Source organism: Cherax quadricarinatus, chromosome 44, assembly GCF_038502225.1.
Source record: "Cherax quadricarinatus isolate ZL_2023a chromosome 44, ASM3850222v1, whole genome shotgun sequence".
In the NCBI taxonomy this organism is placed as follows: Eukaryota; Metazoa; Arthropoda; class Malacostraca; order Decapoda; family Parastacidae; genus Cherax; species Cherax quadricarinatus.
Window position 1 is genome coordinate 4,016,292 of NC_091335.1, and position 26,879 is coordinate 4,043,170.

General features: G+C 39.9%; 1 protein-coding gene across 3 annotated transcripts in view; it reads left to right on the plus strand.

The window, feature by feature from the left end:
• Positions 1 to 61: 61 nt before the first annotated feature.
• RnrL (Ribonucleoside diphosphate reductase large subunit) overlaps positions 62 to 26,879 on the plus strand; it is a 51,858-nt gene continuing 25,040 nt past the window's right edge. For all 3 annotated transcript variants that reach the window (XM_070093987.1, XM_070093988.1, XM_070093986.1), the window contains exons 1-11: positions 62 to 296; positions 14,449 to 14,537; positions 14,995 to 15,172; positions 15,498 to 15,658; positions 16,190 to 16,392; positions 16,934 to 17,130; positions 17,931 to 18,043; positions 18,957 to 19,086; positions 22,069 to 22,169; positions 26,141 to 26,269; positions 26,423 to 26,515. In XM_070093987.1, coding sequence (XP_069950088.1) covers positions 245 to 296; positions 14,449 to 14,537; positions 14,995 to 15,172; positions 15,498 to 15,658; positions 16,190 to 16,392; positions 16,934 to 17,130; positions 17,931 to 18,043; positions 18,957 to 19,086; positions 22,069 to 22,169; positions 26,141 to 26,269; positions 26,423 to 26,515 — 1,446 coding nt within the window. In that variant the 5' untranslated portion in view covers positions 62 to 244. The remainder of the gene's footprint in view (positions 297 to 14,448; positions 14,538 to 14,994; positions 15,173 to 15,497; positions 15,659 to 16,189; positions 16,393 to 16,933; positions 17,131 to 17,930; positions 18,044 to 18,956; positions 19,087 to 22,068; positions 22,170 to 26,140; positions 26,270 to 26,422; positions 26,516 to 26,879) is intronic.

Here is a 26,879-nt window from a genome sequence, read left to right on the forward strand (position 1 = left end):
AGAGTATAAGGGATATTTTGTGATTGGTTTATTTAAGGTTGGCACGCCATACAAAGGAGTTGAGGACCAATGATGGAGCTGGACGTGAAGTAGAGTTTACAACGTTGTTCCTATTGGTGGAAAGGAATGCTTCCCGCGTTTTTCCCAGATTTTGCGGCGCCTTGAATCACTGTCAGAGCCGCCACCTTGGTGTTGGTCCTTGCTGCTTGTCTCTACTGTTTAACTGCCCTACTAACGTCTTATAATGGTTCAAAATATTCACAAGATGTGGTCCAAGATGTATGTTCTTAAAAGAGGTATGTAACATAGTTGTAATTTCACTGCAGTTTAGATTCAGGCTGTAATTATTGCTATTTGAGTCACAAAAATTCACTGATTTTTGATCAGTAACTAGAATTTCATGTAATAATCATAAGAATATAACATTATTTGTATATTGTGTAAGTAGATGATGTTGAATGACTGAGGCCCCTCAAGGAAGGTTCCTTGATGTTGGTGAGGGGCTCTTGATTTAGGGAATTGGATCTGTGCTCCAGTTCCCCGAATTAAGCCTGAATGCCTTCCACATATCCCCCCCCAGGCGCTGTATAATCCTCCGGGTTTAGCGCTTCCCCCTTGATTATAATAATAATGAATGACTGAGGAAATACTCTTGCATACTTAAAGTTAAGGTCAACGGTTGCAACAGTCGAGTTCGTTTCCTGTTGTTGCTTCCCTGTTGTTTCTCTGCATTCCTTTCCTTTTTTTTCTATTGAGGAATATTTAGAAAGCATTATCATTTGTTTATGATCAGTTTTTATTGTGTTGGCATTTTACTGTTAGGTGATAAAATTTTCTAAAAGGTGCATAAAAGCTATATTATACACCCCAACCACACATTCAGTCCCTCACTCAGGAAATCAACCCAAGTGAGGTTTCTAAATGCTACTGACAATCATGGCGCCAGATTTTTTATTATGGGGGAAGGTGGGTGGCTAGGAGATTTTTTTGAAGCATTCTTATTTTATTTGGGGAGCTGAAGCCCCCCTTGAGGCTTCTGGGTAAGGGACTCCCGATCTTTAGGAATTGTACTGGACCTTCATTGGATCAAACCTAACTTTTTTTTCTCCAGGTGCTGGATAACCCCTATGGGTTTAGCAGTTCAGTGAAATCCTAATCTGGAAATTCATTGCTAACACCAAGTAAATTTTATTTATTTTTTTTATCACACTGGCCAATTCCCACCAAGGCAGGGTGGCCCGAAAAAGAAAAACTTTCACCATCATTCACTCCATCACTGTCTTGCTAGAAGGGTGCTTTACACTACAGTTTTTAAACTGCAACATTAACACCCCTCCTTCAGAGTGCAGGCACTGTACTTCTCATCTCCAGGACTCAAGTCCGGCCTGCCGGTTTCCCTGAACCCCTTCATAAATGTTACTTTGCTCACACTCCAACAGCACGTCAAGTATTAAAAACCATTTGTCTCCATTCACTCCTATCAAACACGCTCACGCATGCCTGCTGGAAGTCCAAGCCCCTCGCACACAAAACCTTCTTTACCCCCTCTCTCCAACCTTTCCTAGGCCGACCCCTACCCCGCCTTCCTTCCACTACAGATTGATACACTCTTGAAGTCATTCTGTTTCGCTCCATTCTCTCTACATGTCCGAACCACCTCAACAACCCTTCCTCAGCCCTCTGGACAACAGTTTTGGTAATCCCGCACCTCCTCCTAACTTCCAAACTATGAATTCTCTGCATTATATTCACACCACACATTGCCCTCAGACATGACATCTCCACTGCCTCCAGCCTTCTCGCTGCAACATTCATCACCCATGCCTCACACCCATATAAGAGCGTTGGTAAAACTATACTCTCATACATTCCCCTCTTTGCCTCCAAGGACAAAGTTCTTTGTCTCCACAGACTCCTAAGTGCACCACTCACTCTTTTCCCCTCATCAATTCTATAATTCACCTCATCTTTCATAGACCCATCCGCTGACATGTCCACTCCCAAATATCTGAATACATTCACCTCCTCCGTACTCTCTCCCTCCAATCTGATATTCAATCTTTCATCACCTAATCTTTTTGTTATCCTCATAACCTTACTCTTTCCTGTATTCACCTTTAATTTTCTTCTTTTGCACACCCTACCAAATTCATCCACCAATCTCTGCAACTTCTCTTCAGAATCTCCCAAGAGCACAGTGTCATCAGCAAAGAGCAGCTGCGACAACTCCCACTTTGTGTGTGATTCTTTATCTTTTAACTCCACGCCTCTTGCCAAGACCCTCGCATTTACTTCTCTTACAACCCCATCTATAAATATATTAAACAACCACGGTGACATCACACATCCTTGTCTAAGGCCTACTTTTACTGGGAAAAAATTTCCCTCTTTCCTACATACTCTAACTTGAGCCTCACTATCCTCGTAAAAACTCTTCACTGCTTTCAGTAACCTACCTCCTACACCATACACTTGCAACATCTGCCACATTGCCCCCCTATCCACCCTGTCATACGCCTTTTCCAAATCCATAAATGCCACAAAGACCTCTTTAGCCTTATCTAAATACTGTTCACTTATGTTTCACTGTAAACACCTGGTCCACACACCCCCTACCTTTCCTAAAGCCTCCTTGTTCATCTGCTATCCTATTCTCCGTCTTACTCTTAATTCTTTCAATAATAACTCTACCATACACTTTACCAGATATACTCAGCAGACTTATCCCCCTATAATTTTTGCACTCTCTTTTATCCCCTTTGCCTTTATACAAAGGAACTATGCATGCTCTCTGCCAATCCATTGTAAATTTGTTTACAATAATAAAACTGCTTCATGAATTCCCCCTAAGGACAGTTCCTTGATGCTGCATAGGGGGAAAAGATCCAAAAATTGGGCTTGTCCTCCCCTTTCTTGGATCATACCTGATTGCCTTCCTTTCCCAAGGTACTGTATGACCCCTATAGGTTTATTGCTTCCACATAATATAATTCTTTGACCCAATCTTAATCTTACTGGATCTACCCTTTTCCTTTGATCAAATTTAATTGCCTTCTATTCCCCAGACGTGTGAACCCTATGGGTTTAGCATTGCTCACAATTATGTAATATTGCTATAAATATGAACTGTCATAGAAATGATAAAATTATAGCTGTCTGCTAACTTGACTGGTAGGAAAGGTTGCCGACAAAACAGCATTTTTGTGTATCACTCAGGAATGTGCCTTGAGAAACATTGTAGGCTAATTGTTAACATTTAATAGTAACACTTAGAATGCCTACACATAAGTGTGCTTGTGACTCACTTCGTAGAAGCCTCAGTTCATACTGAGGTGGGTTGGGTCCTTGGACAAGCGTAAATATTGGGCATATCCAAGATACTGGGATCCTCTCCAAGATACGATACTACGTGCCACAAAATGCCCTTCTCACACTATACCACTCGCTTATTTATCCATACCTCACCTATGCTATTGGTGCTTGGGGTTCAACTGCAGCAACACACCTAAAGCCAATAATAACCCAACAAAAAACCGCAGTAAGAATAATCACTAAATCCCATCCCTGGCAACACACCCCCACACTCTTCATAGATCTAAACTTACTCCCTGTTCAGTACATCCACACTTGCTACTGTGCAATCTACATCTACAGGACCTTAAATTGCAATATTAACCTTGACCTAAAACACTTTCTTGATAATTGTGACAGAACCCACAGGCATAACACCAGACACAAACATCTGACATTCCCCGTGTCCAACTAAACCTTTACAAAAATTCAATGTACGTCAAAGGCCCTAAAATCTGGAACACCCTACCTGTAAACTCTAGAACTGCAGACACATTCATCACCTTCAAAACTACCATTAGAAAACATCTTATCTCCCTGATACACCCCGTCAACTAATTACACGAATACCACCTGGTGGTTCACACTTACACTCACTCACCCATTTGACCATAAACAGAAATATCAATCTCAATCTTAAAATAATGAATCCTAACTAGTCATAAGTTGGCCTGTGATACTCCAATACTGAAATTATGTATTGTGCCAAAACAAAAGCATTCACATTGCTAAACTCACAAACTAGTATTTAGTCACTTAGCCATAATACCAACTTGCCTCACAATTTGTAATATTTTAAAGTTAAGAATTTGTCAGTTAAAAATAGGAGAGGAGAGTTATTAAATGGAGAGTTAGAGGTATTGGGAAGATGGAAGGAATATTTTGAGGAATTGTTAAATGTTGATGAAGATAGGGAAGCTGTGATTTCGTGTATAGGGCAAGGAGGAATAACATCTTGTAGGAGTGAGGAAGAGCCAGTTGTGAGTGTGGGGGAAGTTCGTGAGGCAGTAGGTAAAATGAAAGGGGGTAAGGCAGCCGGGATTGATGGGATAAAGATAGAAATGTTAAAAGCAGGTGGGGATATAGTTTTGGAGTGGTTGGTGCAATTATTTAATAAATGTATGGAAGAGGGTAAGGTACCTAGGGATTGGCAGAGAGCATGCATAGTTCCTTTGTATAAAGGCAAAGGGGATAAAAGAGAGTGCAAAAATTATAGGGGGATAAGTCTGTTGAGTGTACCTGGTAAAGTGTATGGTAGAGTTATAATTGAAAGAATTAAGAGTAAGACGGAGAATAGGATAGCAGATGAACAAGGAGGCTTTAGGAAAGGTAGGGGGTGTGTGGACCAGGTGTTTACAGTGAAACATATAAGTGAACAGTATTTAGATAAGGCTAAAGAGGTCTTTGTGGCATTTATGGATTTGGAAAAGGCGTATGACAGGGTGGATAGGGGGGCAATGTGGCAGATGTTGCAAGTGTATGGTGTAGGAGGTAGGTTACTGAAAGCAGTGAAGAGTTTTTACGAGGATAGTGAGGCTCAAGTTAGAGTATGTAGGAAAGAGGGAAATTTTTTCCCAGTAAAAGTAGGCATTAGACAAGGATGTGTGATGTCACCGTGGTTGTTTAATATATTTATAGATGGGGTTGTAAGAGAAGTAAATGCGAGGGTCTTGGCAAGAGGCGTGGAGTTAAAAGATAAAGAATCACACACAAAGTGGGAGTTGTCACAGCTGCTCTTTGCTGATGACACTGTGCTCTTGGGAGATTCTGAAGAGAAGTTGCAGAGATTGGTGGATGAATTTGGTAGGGTGTGCAAAAGAAGAAAATTAAAGGTGAATACAGGAAAGAGTAAGGTTATGAGGATAACAAAAAGATTAGGTGATGAAAGATTGAATATCAGATTGGAGGGAGAGAGTATGGAGGAGGTGAACGTATTCAGATATTTGGGAGTGGACGTGTCAGCGGATGGGTCTATGAAAGATGAGGTGAATCATAGAATTGATGAGGGAAAAAGAGTGAGTGGTGCACTTAGGAGTCTGTGGAGACAAAGAACTTTGTCCTTGGAGGCAAAGAGGGGAATGTATGAGAGTATAGTTTTACCAATGCTCTTATATGGGTGTGAAGCGTGGGTGATGAATGTTGCAGCGAGGAGAAGGCTGGAGGCAGTGGAGATGTCATGTCTGAGGGCAATGTGTGGTGTGAATATAATGCAGAGAATTCGTAGTTTGGAAGTTAGGAGGAGGTGCGGGATTACCAAAACTGTTGTCCAGAGGGCTGAGGAAGGGTTGTTGAGGTGGTTCGGACATGTAGAGAGAATGGAGCGAAACAGAATGACTTCAAGAGTGTATCAGTCTGTAGTGGAAGGAAGGCGGGGTAGGGGTCGGCCTAGGAAGGGTTGGAGGGAGGGGGTAAAGGAGGTTTTGTGTGCGAGGGGCTTGGACTTCCAGCAGGCATGCGTGAGCGTGTTTGATAGGAGTGAATGGAGACAAATGGTTTTTAATACTTGACGTGCTGTTGGAGTGTGAGCAAAGTAACATTTATGAAGGGATTCAGGGAAACCGGCAGGCCGGACTTGAGTCCTGGAGATGGGAAGTACAGTGCCTGCACTCTGAAGGAGGGGTGTTAATGTTGCAGTTTAAAAACTGTAGTGTAAAGCACCCTTCTGGCAAGACAGTGATGGAGTGAATGATGGTGAAAGTTTTTCTTTTTCGGGCCACCCTGCCTTGGTGGGAATCGGCCGGTGTGATAATAAAAAAAAAAAAATAAAAAATAATTAATCTAAGTCTGCCTGAAATGCCTAGCCATGCTAGGTGTTCTAGTGGTACTCTAATTAGTATTTTACTACATGTAAACCACACAATAACCAAATTCTGTAAACTCAGCACTGTGATCCTTATAGAGAATAAACTTTGAATTTGAATATTTCCTTACATCTGCTGTTCCTGTTCATCTAGCAATAAGTAGTGAACTTGTGGGTTGCATCCTGGGGAAGAAGAATCAAGGACCCCAATGGAAACTAGGCAGTCTGACATCCAGACTTAATTGAATTATCTTTGGCTACTCTCTCTCCTGGTTAATAAATCAAACAAAATATTCAGCATAATGAGAGAGAAATGTTCTAATTTGTGAAGTAGCATGTGTATGGTATTTTAAGATATACAGTACATGTACTACTTGATTCGGGTAGCAGCTCAACATGCGTTACAGCAGCGTTCCCACATGTTTACACACCTGCCAGTCATTACACATTAGTGATTAAGTATGAATTTATAACTATTAATTGTCTTGTGACCTGTGTGGGTAAATATCCAGATTGGTTCCTTGTGCAATTAAAGTTAATTCATTCCTGAAAATATCCAGTATTTGGTGGGTTGTATTGTTTTGTGCAAATGGTAGAAAATGTAAAGTAACCTAAGGATGAGCAAAACCCAACCTAAAATTGTTAATTTTTCCACCAGTAAATATGGAATTGGCCCTGGCATGGCATTAGAACCAAATTAATATAATTTATGCTTAACTTTAAGAATAGCAATTTGGATATTGCTTGTGGACAATTTAGGCATTTCTTATCAGGATTTTTACAATTTCCATAGTGGCTGTGGGGATCTTGTAGCCTTTAGCAGTGTTCTCATATAACAATTTAATTGTTTTTTTAATTGATACTGGCTGTTTTAGTGTAATGTGATAGTACACATTTCCATATTTGTTGAGTTACATGTTAGGAAGTATTTGTTTTATGTTTGTAGTTTTTATTGTTAAATTTACCCTGGATGCTTTTTTTTTTTTTTTTTTCTTTTTTTAACATACTGTACACTATTTTTTTAATGTATTGTATCAGATCATCCAGACAATATAAATTCTTCATTGTCCAAACACACTGCAAGTTTTGCTTTGCCTTTACACAAAAATCCCACATCACCTGTATAGTTCATCCCTTAATGCTTATGCTACATACAAGATTGTACAATGCTACATACAGGATTGTACTATGTTAGACTTGACAGGAATCAAAAATATTGCATATACAGTAATACGTCAAATATATACCCTTCCCGCAACTGATAGATGTATAATGCCATTAAACACAATTCCATTAAAACAATATAAAACTGTGTAAGTAATACAAAGTAAAAACAATTCTCTTATCCCTTCCATCTGCTAATTACAGTATACACACTGAAAATTACATTCAGTAAGAATTCAAGCAGTGTAACTAACCCCCCTCCCCCCTTAACCCTATGTCACCATATTATACAACAACTCACCATTATTCATTTAAGTTATAACTAATAACCAACATAATTTCAAACCTATGAACATATATTGAATGACAATGACAACTCTTCAAAAGTGAAAAATGCCACTTGCTATCCTGACATTACAATTGATATTAATAAAAGAGCTCAGCTTGAGAAAACCACACCATGGGTCTGCGTACTGCTCCCCCCCCCCCCCATTTCTCAGACTAATGTTTTATCACTGATTACATCATTGCTTAGTTAATCTGAAGTTAATTTTAAGCCTGCCCGTAATGCTATGCATACAAGTGGCTTTGGCATATTGCTCTTATCTGTATTTTTTTGTACCTCTGTATGTTCAAATTATTAAATAAGTAAATAAATAAATAAATCATGCCGGCAAGACACTATACCCCAGACCACACAAAGGTCCCCCTCCCTCGCCCTACATTACACCCCATCACCATACACGCCAAAAAAAAAACGTACAGTCCAGTCGCCAAAAAACCTAACTCTCCCCCCCCCCTCCCCCTCCCGGGAGACCAACACCTTGGCTCCACCGAGGGATTATACCTACCTACACCTCATTACTCCTGTAACGTTTCCATCGTTAGATTCCTATACCCCAACGAAAAAGCTCCCTCCTAGCATTGCCCATACACCACTATTCCTACGTTTCGTCCTATAAACATGGCACATCAGTGCCCTGACGTGCATTGCACTCCGATATTCCTGCATACCCCATGACACGTATAGTCAAGTACCAAATATGAAACAGAACATCATACCACATCCGAGCAATCTCCCATCTCAAGACTCAAAACTCTAAGCATCGACAACCCCCCCCCCCCACTCGTCTGAGGACACCCTTGAACCAATTCCGAACCTTATGTAAACCGTCACAAAAGTATACGACATGAAACACTATTTCTGGCCACCCACACCACGCACAGGTCTGATCCTGGGCCATTCCCATAACATACAATTGTGCCTTGGACGCCAAAATCCCGTGGAGGAAGCTGTAACCAGTTTCTCTAACCCGTGGTTGTAAATGCAATTTCTTGAACCCCTGCCATATAGTCTTCCAATGATATCCTGGGAAAACCTCATCACCAATGACCTCTCCCGATGTTATACCTATATTGTCTAATTTACCTGCCCTAACTCGGTTTTGCACCACCAATAAGTACCGTAACATTGCTTCACACCTTGAGGTCTTTCCCCACCCACCATCGTCGAACCTCCCTCATCACCGCAAAACCCTTGCTCCCCTGACCCCACCCCTTGTCAAGAATTCCTGTTGTACGTATATGCTCATTAGGCGACTGTGTAGTGGTATTAGCCCCAAACCTCCCTTAGCTACGTGCGTCGTAACTATGTCCTTCCCTAACCAATGCCTACGGTAACCCCATATGAAATTCAAAGCCTTCCTCTGTAACCGCAACACATCGTCCGTCATCAGTGGATAAACCGCTGAAACAAACCATACTTTACTATACACCAGTACATTGACAACTATTACTCGTTGGTGTAATGTTACATCACCCGGCCGCCATCCTACGAATTGAGGCTGCTACCAAAATGGACGACTTAAATGCACGTGCTGCCTGTTTGTCATTGCAAAAATACACACCGCAGATCTTTATCCGCTCAACGGTTCTCTGCCCGTACTCCGTACCTAACCCCCCCCCCCCACCCAGGACTCCACCTCCAAAAGTTTGGATTTTTCTCTATTAATGCGCATGGAAGACGCATCACTAAAAAGCCTTATAACCTTATTTACGAACGCCAAACCATTCCTACTATGCACCAAGATGGTGGTATCGTCCACATAACCTAAAATCCCTACTGCTTCACCCTGCGCACAATCCTCCCCCCCTACCCCATCCATTACCAATCTATAAAAGGGGTCCTGCAAACAGGCAAACAAAAGCTGCGAGAGGGACACCCCTGACGCAGCCCCCATTCCGTGCCTATCGCGGACCCCAACCTCCCATTGACCAGGACCCGAACCTGTGCCTCCATATACGTATAACATACGCACCCACGCTACTATTTCTTGCCCGAAACCCTGCTTCAATAATATTGCTAATAATGTTTCCCTATCCACATTGTCAAAAGCCTTTTCCCAGTCTAATCCTACGACTCCTCCACTACAATCCTTCACGAAATTTTTCAGGTGTCGATGACCATCTCTCATAGATCGTCCAGGAATCCCATATTGCCCTTCCCATATTACCTTGTCCAAAACCCATTTCATCCGGTTTGCCAAAATACGAGCAAAAATCTTATAATCCGCTCCCATCAACATGATGGGCCTATATGCCTCCAAAGATTCGCGGACCTCGGCCTTTGGTACCAACACAACAACACCCAACCCCGCCTCACCGCCCATTCTACCGCTAATTTTCATTGAATTGTAAAGTCGAACCAACATGTGTTTTAAGTTCCCAATGAACTACATAAAAATCACCTAGTATCCCGTCCCAACCAGGCGATTTCCTCAGTGCCTGTCCCTGAACAGCCTTGTAAACCTCCCCCTCCAATATACAACCCTCCATATCCTCTCGATCTATGTCTCTCAAATTCGCCACTATGCCACGCAGTAAAGCTTCCCTCGCCTCTCGATTCCCCTCCCTACCCTTCCATTTTCTCGCAAACCATTGGTCTGCATAGGTCCCTATGCTCTCAGTAGTAACTAGCCTTTGTCCTTTACGATAACCACCCAAGTCATCACCGACCACTACTGACAATACTGTTGTTGCCGTACGTCTCATTCTAAAACTACGCAGAACCCCTACTGAGGGTTTATCCCCCCAAAGCACCTCCTCAATCCCCACTCGCACCCTCAAAGCCTGAAAATTATCATTCTGAATTTCCCGTAATTGACTATGAAGGCACGCTATTTCTGCGAGGTCATACCTCCCACCTGCACCATAACAATCCTGCAGCTGTCCCTCTAAATACTTTTGCTTCCCATATCTATAACACGCCTCCTACTTCCCTAACCTATAAAAACCCTGTATTGCATTTTTTGCCTTTGAATGCCACCACTCTACATCCTCTATCCCATTTCCTTCATTCCAGAATCCAACCCACCATAACCTGAAAGCTTCCAAAGCATCTACTACTCGCAACAAATTAACATTTAATTTCCAATAACTAGAAAAAACACGAATAATGCCTTCCCACTTGAGTTACCAGAACACCACGGTGGTCTGAGAAATCCAGATCAACACAATCAACCCTGCCACTACGGACTAAGCTAGTGACGTAAACCCTGTCCAGCCACGCGGCGTAACCCTTCCTACAAAAAGTGTGGTCCACATTCCACCCATCGCTACCCACAACATCCACTACACCAATCACCTGCAGAACCTCCCATAAAACCCCTAAATTACACCCCCACCGCGCGGTTCAACATCTTTTTCCCAGATCACACAATTCCAATCGCCAGCTACGACAGAAACTAAGGGTAGACCTCTGAGAAAATAAACCAAAACATCAAGTACAAAATCCTCCTTTACTTGTCTATTTGATGTCGCTGGCATATATACTCCCACGAAACCCACCTGAATGTTCCCCCATGAACCCACCACACGCACGACCCAGCCCCCTCCACCCCACTCCCACGCTACGAGCATAAAAGGGCTGGTCTCCCTTATGCCTATCTCTACCCCACCCTTCAGATTATCCGAATTTCCCACATAACATACACCCTTGCACACGTAATTCACTACCACAGCTAAAATTGTGTTCTTGAATAAAAAAGAAAACATCGACATCCAAACGGCTGAGCGATACCTCTACCCAACGCCTCTTGACCTCTGCTCTGAGGCCGTTAACATTCATCGTTATACACTTGAACTCTCCGGTTTGGTTTTCTCATTGCGTTTTCCTGTCACCTTTAACCTTGATGTGGACTTGCCACTGCTGCACCTGGCCAACTTTCCCACTCGACTTCTCCAAGGGAAGTCCCTTAATGCCCTTGGCTGCGTCAACCCACACCATTTTACAAGACCTTTGCCCTGGTGTTAAGACATTGTCCTCCACTGGTGTACTGGGCCTCTTATGTGACACTCCTTCATAATCCATAAGCCTTTCACCATCCTCCCTATGCACCTTGACATCTGTCACCACCACTGTCGTACAAGGTGTACGCCTTTCCTCATCGCCCACACGTCCCGCTATTCCATGGTCAACCACAGGCGCCGTCGCCAATGTAGGCTGTCGAGGATCCTCTGTATGTCCTCAAAACTGGGCAACACCAATAGCGTGTGCGCCTCCTCTCCCACTGGAGGCGACATGCTGTTGACACACCCAATCGCCACGATCTCCGACGCCGGAGGTAGCGTCGAGACAATCCCCTCTGCAGCATCCACTGCATCACTCCACTTCACGTCCACCGGTAAAACCTGCAGCACATCATCCACCATCGTGGGCCTCCGAAGGGCCAACTCATCCTACACCATTGCTTCTTTGGACGTAGTGTCTGTCAGGTCCGACCGTTTTCTCCCTCGTCGTTGCTCGCAAGTCGCCGCCATATGACCCGTTGCACCACAAGTCGGCACGACCGAACCTGCCCTGGGTAGGTTGCGTAGACCTGCGTCCGAAAATCCTCCAACATGACAAACGAGGGAATTGGATGTGTGTGTTATTTTCATCGAGAAAGAACCCTCGAGCATGCCAGCATAAAAGCCCTGGGACCAACACCCTACGTTGACAGCTTGTATGGTGCCATAGCACCCAAATGTCCGACGAATGCCCACCTCGTCTGCCTCGAAGGGTATATTACGTAGACGAACCCACGTATAACACGCCGAGACATCACGTAGGCACACCTCAAGACCAGTGTTGATGACAATCCGTTTTTCTTGAAAGGTGTCCACAGCTCTCGCATAAGCAGCAGACGACACAAATTTTACAAAAATTCTTGCGTTGCTGTTCAAGGAAATCCCATATAAATCCTCACTTGGGATCCCATATGTATCTCTTATTACAAGAGGCAGAATGACGTCAGCGGTGTCCTGGTATATTGCGCCTTTCAACAATTCCACACAGACAGTGTTGACTTCGCCTGCGCTCCGCCATCTTGAGAAAATCAGACTTCTCAAAACAGACACCAGAGGGCACCAGCCGCTCGCTCTGTGTCCACTCACACCAACAGCTGGGTAAGAACTGGATGCTCGTATTTGTTTATTGCAGAGAGTGCTGAACATTCTACCAGGTCAGTGCTATTTAGATATCATTACCTACCTTAATGGCTGTAGACCCTGTCTAGGTGGAAGCAAAAGTTTCTCACTCATGATCTGTTGAGACATGCTTATTCCTCTTGAAAATGTATTATTAATCAGTTGTCAAATATTCAGAATTTGTTTTCAGAAATGTTTGTACCTGTCTAATTGCAGTCTATTGATGTTTTCAAATTTATGCACCAGAAAGTTCACATATGAGAAGCATAATGTCATTTATCCAAAAGAATTAACTTGGATCATTTAAAATTTAAATTACCAGCTCACTTTTAAATATTAAAATATTTGTAATACATTCGTAGTGTCATGAATGTTCTTTATCTGAAGCATGTTAAAATACTGGATACTGCATTTCTTAGTTTTATTGGACTTTTAGTTGCCTTTTCCACTCGTGTTCATTGGTAAGAGATTTCCAATGATTCAGTACTCGGTGGGTTAATAAGTAGCGAGATTTGTCTAATAGACAAATATTTGGACTTTTCTAAAGCCAGTCAGCAATTTTCTATACAACTTTAACCCTTTGACTGTCGCGGCCGTATATATACGTCTTACGAGGTACCGTGTTTGACGTATATATACTCATAAATTCTAGCGGCTTCAGATCAAGCAGGAGAAAGCTGGTAGGCCCACATGTGAGAGAATGGGTCTGTGTGGTCAGTGTGCACCATATAAAAAAAAATCCTGGAGCATGCAGTGCATAATGAGAAAAAAAAAAACTGACCGTTTTATTAAAATGCTGACTTTGTGGTCTATTTTCGTATAGTATTTATGGTTGTATTCTCGTTTTCGTGGTCTCATTTGATAGAATGGAAAACATATAGAAATAGAGGTGATTTTGATTGATTTTACTATAAAAAGAACCTAGAAATGGAGCTCAAAGTAGGGGAAATGTTTGATTTTGCCAATGTTCAAAAGTAAACAAATGATGCCATTGTCCAATAAATGTCCAACTAGCCATTCTAATATGCAGTCATGAATGGGTTGATGTTATTTATACAATTATTACAGTAGTCTGCATAATAGTAAGTCTTCTATTTTTTGTTTGAATAAAAATTCAAAATAGAAAGCAAGAGTAATATCAGAGGGGCCTGGAGACATGACTGATGAGCAAAGAAAATGTTATTTTAGAGCCAGGAATGTCTGCATTGTTCATTCTGGACCTTATTTTGAAATTGTCATATTTTTTAGTTTTTGTGAAATTGGCCAAATTGCAAATTTCTGACCACATTATTAGGTAGTTGAAATTGGTAAATGGGCAGTTTCTTGTACTCAATCGATAGAAAAAATGGAGTTCTAAAGAAATAGCTATGAGTTTGGGTGACTGGAACAATGGAATTAGCCGAAAATAGGGCTCAAAGTGGGCGAAATCGCCGATTTGTAAACAGCACCGAGGTTGCTAACTTCGCGAGAGCATAATTCCGTCAGTATTCCATCAAATTTCGTTTTTTTTGGTGTCATTACAATCGGGAAAAGATTCTCTTATCATTTCATTAGAAAAAATAATTTTTTTTTTTTTAATTTTGCGACGCCAGGAGACACCTCAGGATTGGGGGTTGCGACAGTCAAAGGGTTAATGCCATTTATTGGATGTTACTTTTGTTTTACAGGTGGCCGGCAAGAGCCTGTTATGTTTGACAAGATAACATCACGCATCCAGAAACTTTGCTATGGTCTCAACATGGATTTCATTGATCCGGTAACTAGTTTGACTTGAACCATATAAAAGGCATATATTTGCAATACAGCCTCTCCTCAATGGCAGTTCCATTCCTAAGACCACGTCAGTAAACGAATTCATTGCTAAGTGAGGAGCATACTATAATGGTAGTGGATTTGTGTCAACCATCTTTGATAGTTTTAATGTCACCTTCGCACCATTTATAACATTTCCAGTATATTTTTAAATGTTTATACAGTAGTGTACTGTATATTGTAATAAGCAGAATAGAGGACATCAGTTCTAATATCCATTATTTAGGTATGTATACTGGTCAGAAAGCTTGTAAGTCAGTCATTGGTAAATGATCATGTTGCTAAGTGAAGAGAGGCTGTACTTTATTAAGGTGTTCATTTGAAAAAAAAATGATGAAACTGCAATGCTGTGTAATAGTATAGTTATTTTTCATTGTATTGTTTATAATTTTTTTTTTCAGCCTGCAATTACCCTGAAGGTGATTAATGGACTTTACTCTGGGGTGACAACAGTGGAGTTGGACAACCTGGCTGCAGAAACTGCAGCAACAATGACCACAAAACACCCTGACTATGCTGTGTTGGCAGCAAGGATTGCAGTGTCAAATCTTCACAAGGAAACGAAGAAATCTTTTAGTGGTATGAAGAGCTCGTGTATACACAAATTGAGCATTGTTAGGAAAAATTATTCCTATTTGTTTCCTTTACTGCTTTTATCATCTACAGCAACTATCATTGTGTAAATTACTTGTATTCCTAAAAATGTATTTAAGCTAGGAATTTTGATAATTCCCTTCAAGGGAAATGCTCTCATGCTGGTGAAGTGCTTTTGATCCAGTGAACTGGAGGTACCCTCCCTTAAATTAGACCTGGTTACCTCCCATTCCCTTGATGTATGACCCTTTGGGCTGTGCCAAATTCTTGACATGTTTCATCTGTTAGTTAATGGGATGCCTGTCCACAGAGGTGATGGATGATCTGTACAACATCAAGGACAAGAAAACAGGAATGAGGATGCCAATGATTAGTGACAAATATTTCAAGATAATTATGGACAATGCAGATAAACTGAACTCTGCCATCATCTATGATAGAGACTTTTCATACAATTACTTTGGCTTTAAGGTTGGTATTGTATCTACATTCCAGTAATCCTAATGGTTTGTCGTGAAATAAATGTCAAAAATAATGTTATGTCATCTGGCGGTATGCTCTTCCTGTTGTGTAGTGAATTTTTTCCGTAAAAAAACTGGTGCAGTAGTTTCTTTTACTCCGCCTGTGATGTGTAGTTTTCAGAGTACGTAGTTTGAATAACTCGTCAAAAGCAATTTTGAAGTTCTGTAAATCAATCTGCCTCTGCATTTTTTTCTTTGCTTTTAATTTAACCATTGAGGAGTTGTGTATTGGAACATTGACACCTGGATTTTCTTTTAGCTTTTATGATATTCAGGATATGTTGCCCCACTTTGTTTCATTATGTACAGCATAATACTAATTTTTGTGATTACATCATGGTTGCATTTGACAAATTCAAGCTTTAGCTGGACATGTATATTTGGGGTATTGCCATTTTGGTTGTTTAATGCACTGAAGAGTGGGGTGATTCGTGCAGCAAATATTTGATTTGATGCATTACAACAAATAATTATTTCTCAGACATTGGAGCGCTCATATTTGCTGAAAATTGATGGGAAAGTAGCAGAGCGTCCACAACAAATGCTGATGAGGGTAGCAGTTGGCATCCATGGGGAAGATATTGATGCAGTAATTGAAACTTACAACTTGTTATCTGAGAAATGGTTTACTCATGCCTCTCCCACCCTCTTTAATGCTGCAACATGTCGGCCACAACTATCCAGGTATTGTTTATTGCTGTACAAGACAGTTGTATTAAAGTGAATTTGATAAACTGAGGTAATTTTCTGATAATGTTTTTGTGAGATTTCCAAATTCCATTTCCTTTTGTGTGCACAAAATATTCAGCAGTAAATAATTTGAGGGTCTGTTGCTTCTCATTTTAATTTGATGAATAATAAACATTTACTCTACAGCCTTTAATCTTTATATGTATGTACGTATATACAAGTATAATTGTAGTCTTAAAATATTTTCACTAAGGCTTAAAAGGTTGAATACTATGGGATTCTTTATACAGTGGACCCCCGCATAACGATTACCTCCGAATGCGACCAATTATGTAAGTGCGTTTGTACGTGTATGTTTGGGGGTCTGAAATGGACTAATCTACTTCACAATATTCCTTATGGGAACAAATTCGGTCAGTACTGGCACCTGAACATACTTCTGGAGTGAAAAAATATCGTTAACCGGGGGTCCACTGTATTTAAATTTTTATTTTTTGGATTTATATAGTACTGCATTAACATTTTACATTTTTAGCTGCTTCTTGCTAACCATGAAGGATGACAGCATCGAGGGCATTTATGACACTTTGAAGCAGTGTGCACTCATTTCAAAATCTGCTGGAGGCATTGGTCTAAATGTGCATTGTATTAGATCAACGGGCAGCTATATTGCTGGGACTAATGGTACCTCGAATGGCCTGGTGCCCATGCTCAGAGTATACAACAATACAGGTAAAATACTTTTAAGTGGTGTTCTTCATTGACATATTGTTCATTCATACTGAAAATGGCCATTGATATGCAAATTTTCTAAATTTTTGTAACCTGTATCTGATTCAAGGTATTGTTTTTGTGCCTGCTGAACACCGCTGGGTCTTGTTGGAACTTTAATAGAGGACTTGTGCATTGTAAACAAAAGCATGAATTTGAACGTGTATGTCTATTTTTTTAATTTGCTACTATGGCAGAGTTGTTTACTGATCTTAGACAAACTATGCACTTTTCTTTGTTATATTTAGGGTGTTGGCTAATTTTTGACTTCGACATTTTGGGATAACCTATTACTAATATTAAATATTACCCTGGAAATCAATAATTGTCATTGCATTATTAATCTTTTTTATTATACTATCAAATATGGTGACCTGAACAGAATGCAGTATGCTAAAGAAGTGTTCAGTTGAACTGTAGCATTGAAATGACTGATCTACCAAGGAATTTTTTTGCCTTGAGCTCTTGTGAAGTTGTATGCTAGTCCAGTTTACTTTAAAATTACCCCAAGTTGGCTTGCAATCTGATAGTGGTGGTTCGACTTGATTGTGTATTATAATGTTAATGGTGAAATTTTTTGGGACTGCATAACCCATTGTATCTTTGGTAATCTATAGTAGGATCTGTCAGTTGAAATTTTTGTATTGAATTAATGTCTAGCTATGCTGATACTTTTCCACTGAGGTGCATTAGCTAGACTTAATGTACAGATTGATTTTGTTAATTATATAGTATAGTGTGCTATTAATCTGAATTTTCAGCACGCTATGTTGACCAGGGCGGTAACAAGAGGCCAGGTGCATTTGCTATATACTTGGAGCCCTGGCACCCAGATATCTTTGATTTCCTTGACTTGCGCAAGAATACTGGCAAAGTAAGTTATATGAATCTGTTCCCTGCTGCAGCTCTTAGTAGAGGTCTTGGTTGTTTCACATTAGTCTCTTCATTCACAGCTATTCATTTTTTCTTTCAGTAGCTTGAAACTGGTAACTGTTTCACTTCAAATGACCAGACCAATAGGTGGAAGTCTATAGGGAATGTTCAAATTAGGGGAATGTTAAGGTATTGGTATCATTGGGTATTGGCTAATTTTGATGGTACAGTATCAGTTTCAGCCTAAAATGGAGTATCACTACTGGTATTGTTCAGTATAATATGGGTAAGTACTGGCTGTTGATGGTATTAGTATCAGCTTAAAAACTGAATATCGGTATTGGCAAACAATTTGGTATCGTCCCATCACTAGTTGAATTTGCTGTAATGTAGCTTCATGTGTGAAGACAAGGTATAAATGTCCACATATAGTAGTAGAGCTCCAGATAGGTAAAAATAAATACTTAGCAAGATTATGTAGTAGGTAAATGTTAAGTGTAGGAAGGTACTACAGAACTACCAGATAAGTGAAGTAGGCCTGTTAAATATTTTACATTGGCAGGTAAATCTTGGATGCATACTTATTATACATTCCTATGTATGCATAAGTGTCATTCCTGTAATATTTCTGTTCATTTTTAGGAAGCCTTGAAGTGATTATTCTAGGAATCGTTAACATAATATGTATAGTGACATTGTCAGCATGACACTAAATTGCTTAAAATGCTTGGAGCCTATAGTGTACTTAATGTATGTAAAACTTAGTATTCTCCATTGAATCAGGTTTAATGCAGTGCTTTATGGTGAAATTTATTAGCTGAAATGTCAACATTCTACTCTTGTAATTACAGTGTATTACTCTTAATTTTGACTTAACACTGCCTATTAGTTGTATATTTAATTTTGTGTAACAGGATGAACAAAGGGCACGTGATCTGTTCTATGCCTTGTGGATCCCAGATCTTTTCATGAAACGTGTGGAGGAGAATGGAAACTGGAGCCTGATGTGTCCTCATGAATGTCCTGGATTGCATGATACTTGGGGTAAGCTTTATGAATATCTTGCATAACCTTTGTTATACATGTTAGGGTTTTTACAGGTCATGAAATCCTTGAAAATTAAATTACCTTTATAAAATTCAGGACTATGAATCTTTGACCATTTCAAAATACGAAGCATAAGTTATCACAATAATGCTAGGGTTTAAATGTGTTAATTTGAATTTTTTCTTGGTAACATTTCTATTCTGTTGGCACTGCAGTATTGGGAACTTTTTTTTAAGGATTCTTCTGCTTCTGGCTCATATTGTTAGTTTTTTTTTTTTTTTTTTTTTTTTTTTTTTTTTTTTTTTCTCTCTCTCTCTCTCTCTCTCCAACAAGTCGGCCGTCTCCCACCGAGGCAGGGTGACCCAAAAAAGAAAGAAAATCCCCAAAAAGAAAATACTTTCATCATCATTCAACACTTTCACCACACTCACACATTATCACTGTTTTTGCAGAGGTGCTCAGAATACAACAGTTTAGAAGCATACACATATAAAGATACACAACATATCCCTCCAAACTGCCAATATCCCAAACCCCTCCTTTAAAGTGCAGGCATTGTACTTCCCATTTCCAGGACTCAAGTCCGACTATATGAAAATAACCGGTTTCCCTGAATCCCTTCACTAAATATTACCCTGCTCACACACTCCAACAGATCATCAGGTCCCAAGTACCATTCATCTCCATTCATTCCTATCTAACACGCTCACGCATGCTTGCTGGAAGTCCAAGCCCCTTGCCCACAAAACCTCCTTTACCCCTTCTCTCCAACCCTTTCGAGGACGACCCCTACCCCGCCTTCCTTCCCCTATAGATTTATTTGCTTTCCATGTCATTCTACTTTGATCCATTCTCTCTAAATGACCAAACCACCTCAACAACCCCTCTTCTGCCCTCTGACTAATACTTTTATTAACTCCACACCTTTTCCTAATTTCCACACTCTGAATTTTCTGCATAATATTTACACCACACATTGCCCTTAAACAGGACATCTCCACTGCCTCCAACTGTCTCCTCGCTGCTGCATTTACCACCCAAGCTTCACACCCATGTAAGAGTGTTGGTACTACTATACTTTCATACATTCCCTTCTTTGCCTCCATAGATAACATTTTTTGACTCCATATACCTCAATGCACCACTCACCTTTTTTCCCTCATCAATTCTGATTAACCTCATCCTTCATAAATCCATCCGCCGACACGTCAACTTCCAAGTATCTGAAAACATTCACTTCTTCCATACTCCTCCTCCCCAATTTGATATCCAATTTTTCTTTATCTGAATCATTTGATACCCTCATCACCTTACTCTTTTCTATGTTTACTTTCAACTTTCTACCTTTACACACATTCCCAAACTCATCCACTAACCTTTGCAATTTTTCTTTAGAATCTCCCATAAGCACAGTATCATCAGCAAAAAGTAACTGTGTCAATTCCCATTTTGAATTTGATTCCCCAAAATTTAATCCCACCCCTCTCCCGAACACCCTAGCATTTACTTCCTTTACAACCCCATCTATAAATATATTAAACAACCATGGTGACATTACACATCCCTGTCTAAGACCTACTTTTACCGGGAAGTAGTCTCCCTCTCTTCTACACACCCTAACCTGAGCCTCACTATCCTCATAAAAACTCTTTACAGCATTTAATAACTTACCACCTATTCCATATACTTGCAACATCTGCCACATTGCTCCTCTATCCACTCTATCATATGCCTTTTCTAAATCCATAAATGCAATAAAACTTCCCTACCTTTATCTAAATACTGTTCACATATATGCTTCAATGTAAACACTTGATCTACACATCCCCTACCCACTCTGAAACCTCCTTGCTCATCCGCAATCCTACATTCTGTCTTACCTCTAATTCTTTCAATTATAACCCTACCGTACACTTTTCCTGGTATACTCAGTAAACTTATTCCTCTATAATTTTTAGTCTCTTTTGTCCCCTTTCCCTTTATATAAAGGGACTATACATGCTCTCCGCCAATCCCTAGGTACCTTCCCCTCTTTCGTACATTTATTAAACAAAAATACCAACCACTCCAACACTGTATCTCCCCTGCTTTTAACATTTCTGTCATGATCCCATCAGTTCCAGCTGCTTTACCCCCTTTCATTCTACATAATGCCTCATGTACCTCCCCCACACTTACATTCTGTTCTTCTTCACTCCTAAAAGATGGTATACCTCCCTGACCAGTGCATGAAATTGCTGCCTCTTTCTTCCTTAACATTTAAAAGTTCCTCAAAATATTCTCGCCATCAACCTAATACCTCCATCTCCCCATCTACTAACTCCCCTACTCTGTTTTTAACTGACAAATCCATACTTTCCCTAGGCTTTCTTAACTTGTTTAACTCACTCCAAAGTTTTTTCTTATTTTCATTAAAATTTCTTGACAGTGCCTCTCCCACTCTATCATCTGCTCTCCTTTTGCACTCTCTCACCACTCTTTACCTTTCTTTTACTCTCCATATACTCTGCTCTTCTTGTAACACTTCTGCTTTGTAAAAACCTCTCATAAGCTACCTTTTTCTTTTATCACACCCTTTACTTCATCATTCCACCAATCGCTCCTTTCCTCCTGCCCCCACCCTCCTATAACCACAAACTTCTGCCCCACATTCTTATACTGCATTTTTAAAACTATTCCAAGCCTCTTCAACCCCCTCACTACTCATCTTTGCACTAGCCCACCTTTCTGCCAATAGTTGCTTATATCTCACCCGAACTTCCTCCTCCCTTAGTTTATACACTTTCACCTCCCTCTTGCTTGTTGTTACCACCTTCCTCTTTTCCCATCTACCTCTTACTCTAACTGTAGCTACAACTATTGTTAGTATAATTATTTAATAGTGTGCTTATGCTATATAGTAATTAACCATATGGTCTCATGCATGTACTTTCAAATGCTTGTGTATTTTTTTTTTTTACACAATTGTGTATTCAACAGGTGAAGAGTTTGAAAAACTGTACACAAAGTATGAAAGTGAAGGTCGGTTCCGTCGTCAAGTGAAGGCCCAGCAACTGTGGTATGCTGTAATTGAATCACAGGTAAGTTTTAACCCTTTATCGGGGTGGGCCGAAATAATTCGGTATTAATTACGTGTTTTTGGCGCGTGTCATACTTCGCGCCCCGCGCAGCCAGCTTCCCGTTCTTTAGTTCCAACCAATCACAAGCCTTCCCTGAGTCTCTTCAGCTAAGTACAGTTCGCTTCTGCCGCCTTCCCATTGGTTGAGAGATCAAAATATAAACACTAGCGGCTTTGCTTCGAACACACGCGCATTTTTCCCTCCACCCTTGCTAATCTACTCTTGGATTATATATTCTACAATGTCGGTAAGTACTGATTGTTGTGTTTAGTGCTTACATGAATAGTTTAGGCATATTTTGATATATACCTAAAGTCCGTGTGAAGCATAATATGAGTGTAGCATGCAGTTGAAAAAAGTGCATGCATTTTAGTCCGAATTATTTCGGTATTGCGCGAGTTTCCGGGAATGTCCAATTTTAGTCAAATAAATATTTATAAAAAATTTTCAATTGCATATATGAACTCTGTAGTGGTCTGGATTTATACAGGAGGTTTCTATTGTCCTTCCAGTTCCATGAGAGGCTGTTTTATGGGGAGCAGTCGACCAGCAGGTCGAGGTATATCTGCGTTTCTGAAGACAGTGACTCAGAACCAGAGGTAGACGAACCAGAATTGCTGGATAGTGGTGATGAATACTTGCCAACGGATGCACAGGATGCAGAGATGTCAACTGATGATGAGGAAGAAAGGGAAGAAAGGCCAGCCAAAAAGCAGAAAGTAATGAGGAAAAAGAAAACTTTTAGGATTGAGGAATACCCGGATGAGGAAGAGATCCATGAGAATATTGCTCTTCAAGTTTCATCTGAGTGGACCGTAGATGACATTGAAAATGATCCTTTGCCGGCATATGAACATGAAAAGCCTCTTGCAATTAGGTCTCCATATGAGTATTTTCGTATGTTCGTTACTCCAGCCATGATAGATAACATAGTATATCAAACAAATTTGTATACAAGGCAACAAGACGTAAATAGTACTTTTTCAACAGATTCTGAAGAGATCATGAGGTTCATAGGTATTTTGTTGTTCATGGGTATTAATTCACTACCATCCCTCGAAGACTATTGGAAAGCTGGTTTTAGGAGCCAACAGGTTGCAGAGAGCATGGCGTCTAAGAGGTTTAGGTACCTTAGAAGTCATATTCATTTCAATGACAACACAAAAAAGGATAATGACAGATTCTACAAAGTAAGGCCTCTTTACACTGAACTAACTAATGCTTGCTTGAAAATTCCAGCTACACCCAAGCAATCTATTGATGAAGTCATGGTTGGTTTCAAGGGTAAAACTGCTGGAAACCTAAGGCAGTACATCAAAACAAAACCAGATAAGTGGGGTTTCAAACTTTTTTGTCGTGCAAGTCAAGATGGACTCATACATGATATACTCATGTATCAAGGCACAACAACTTTTGACACACATCCCATACAGCTGCCACAGGAAGAATGTAAACTTCCAATAAGTACAAAGATTGTTCTGGTACTTGCACAAACTATGAACAAGACAAACACATCAGCAATCTATGCTGACAATTTCTTTTCAAGTATGCCTTTGGTCAAGCTACTAAGAGATAAGTATAACTGCAGATACACTGGAACAGTACGTGACAATAGATGTGGTAAGCCACATCTGGTGCCTATCAAACAAATGGAAAAAAACAGTGTGGTCAGGGGCAATTTTTGCTTCAACAACAATGATGGTGTCCTTGTTGTACGATGGAAGGACACCAAAGTTGTGACTTTAGTGACAACTGATATTGGGGTCGAGCCCATGAGTCTTGTTGAGAGATACAACAAGGGTACAAAGAGGAAAGAGAAAATATCGTGCCCTGCAGTCATCAAGAACTATAATGCAAACATGGGAGGTATTGACAAAAGCAACATGTTGGTGCGTCTCTACAAAACACCAATGAAATCAAAACGTTGGTACATGCGGCTATTTGCCTATATTATTGATCTTGCTGTTGTGAATGCATGGGTGCTTTATTGCCGTGATTCTCGAGCAATAAAGCAAAAGTGTATGCAACTGAAGTATTTCAGGAATTCTATCTCTGAAATTGCAAGGTCTAAAGGACAAAACCTTAGAGGGAGCAGCCTAAGAACAACTCCAAGACCTTCACCAACTAATTCACCATGTACTTCCAATGGTGTTGGCATAGTGAAACCTGGGAGGGGAACACGTGCAGAATTGCCTGATGACAGTGTTAGGAAAGACATGACTCTAATGCACTTTCCAATGGCAGGGCAAAGGCCGTTTACTTGCAAGTATTGCAGCACCTCGAAAAAAACGGTAACATCGTCATTCGTCTGTAGTGTATGCAAAGTAAATCTGTGCATAAAGACTGATAGAAATTGTTTCACAGACTTCCATCTTGCCAATTAGCAATATAGAATCATTGGTCTTCCAAATGAATCTCAGGAATATAGGGATTGAAACTTGCATCACTTTGCAATTTGGCATTGTTGATATTTGCTTCCTTTTTATATTTTTGTAAGTATTAAAAAATGTTTTGAGAAAAGTTCCATTTATGTTTTTTATATTGTCTGTTTGTATATTAAATTTAAAAAATTGTTTTGGTGTGTTTTATTAACAATTGCAAGTTTGCAACATAGAATTTTTTAATCACTTTGTCGGGGGCGGCCTAATATTTTCGGTCTTCGGAGATTGGCAATTGCTCGAAAACTAACCATCAGAAATCAATTTATATGGGATCAGTGACCTTGTATTGAGTTACTCTATCCACCATAGGGAGTTCAGTTCGAATTTCAAATTTTCGGACCAATTGCGCGATGAAGGGTTAATATTGTAAACCAGCTAAGTACATACTATCATGCTCGTATTTCCGACGAATTGTACGTACCCCTGTATGATCTTTATAGGGGTGGTCGAGTTTGAGCAGTGTACCGAGATGGGTACCAATCCTAATGCTCCCTCCCTTCCCTACACACAAATTTCACTTTTTAGATGTGGGTTTCACATCAGCACTAGATACTGAAGAATGGGTTACATGACATCATGAATAAGGTGGTGGTTGTTTTAGGCTCCTGTTGCTAATGTTATATTTCTCAGGAAACAGGTTTGTGGTAATGGTTATTTCCAAGTCTTCATCTTTTAACTGGCTGGGAGCTTACTTTTCTTTTTTACCTCTTTTTTAGCTGCACTTTGCCATCTTCCAGTTTCATGACATATTTTTGTTAAATTCTAGTAACCATTTATCCCCACTTTAATGAAGTTTGGGGCTTTGTGCCAATTTCTTTGTTCTTATATTTGTATTCTCATCTGCAAACAAGGATAAGTTGGAAGTAACTCTGCCACCAAGTCATTAATATACACTGAGTACAGTGGGCATTCCAATACAAAACCTTGTGCAGTTTCACTAGTCAGTGTTCCTTATATTCCATACTGTAATGTGATATTTTTTCTGTTCTATTGTTAAAGTATTTCCCTATCCATGTTCATACTTTCCTTTTACCCCAACTTCTGCAATTTGCTAAGTAGCTTTTTTTAGTCTTGGAATATATAGTCTACTCGACCCTTCCCTGATGTGTGCTAATCATTTCCAAAGGTTAGTAAAGCATCACCTATTTCTGAATCTCTACTGGTGTTCTGTGAGGAATTCACACCTATGTTCATTAAGTCTTGTAATCTTTTCCAGTAATTTACATAACTCATTAGGGACATTGTTAAGCCTTGCCAACTTTAAACGTCTCTTCAGTTACCACGTTACTAATGATGGCTTCTGGTGCCAAGTCCTTTCCTTGTTAGTTATTTCAGTGTGTTGCCTGGTGGTACCATAATTCCTTGCTTATCTCTAAGATTATTTTGAGGTTTTTACTACGTGGTTTTCATTATGTGCAGTGTATTGGGTAATGGAAATGAGTGTAATTAAATTATACTATATACATGTTTGTCAAAATATGTACATTACAGGTGGAAACTGGAACTCCTTACATGCTGTATAAGGATGCTTGCAACAGAAAGAGCAATCAACAGAACCTTGGCACAATAAAGTGCTCAAATCTTTGCACAGAGATTGTTGAGTATTCGTCACCAGATGAAGTAAGTGGTGGTGTGATTGAAGGACTAACAATATTTTTCTTAAAGCAAAATTACTATATTTAGTGTGTAATGCACCTGACACATTTCAATATTTACAGCCTTATTTTTAGCTGTTGATGTATGTTTACATGCAAAATATATTTTTTCTTTCAGATTGCAGTATGCAACTTGGCTTCTATTGCTCTAAATATGTATGTCAACCCAGATAGAACTTACAACTTTGCAAAGCTGAAGGAAGTCTCAAAGGTACTAATTAAACATTTAATGTGTTAAATTTTGCACTGATGACCTGAGGGAATTTTTATTGGTAGAAATGTGTAAGAAAGATCCCACTTGTAATGAGAGAGTAATGTAACTAGTGTTGAATACTGTATGGTATATTGAAATACCGTATTATCAAAAATATTGTATGAACTTAAATTTTAAAGCTTTCCGTATTTGCATTAATTCTGCCCACAGTGTGCATGCTATATTCTTTACATTAGTGCTGTTCTCATCATGCTTTTGAAGAAATCTTATCCAGTATGTTCTCTATGGTGGAAGTAAAATTTTGCTATTTGTTAGTTTGTTCTTGCTGAATACACACGCACACACATATGAAAACTCGGAA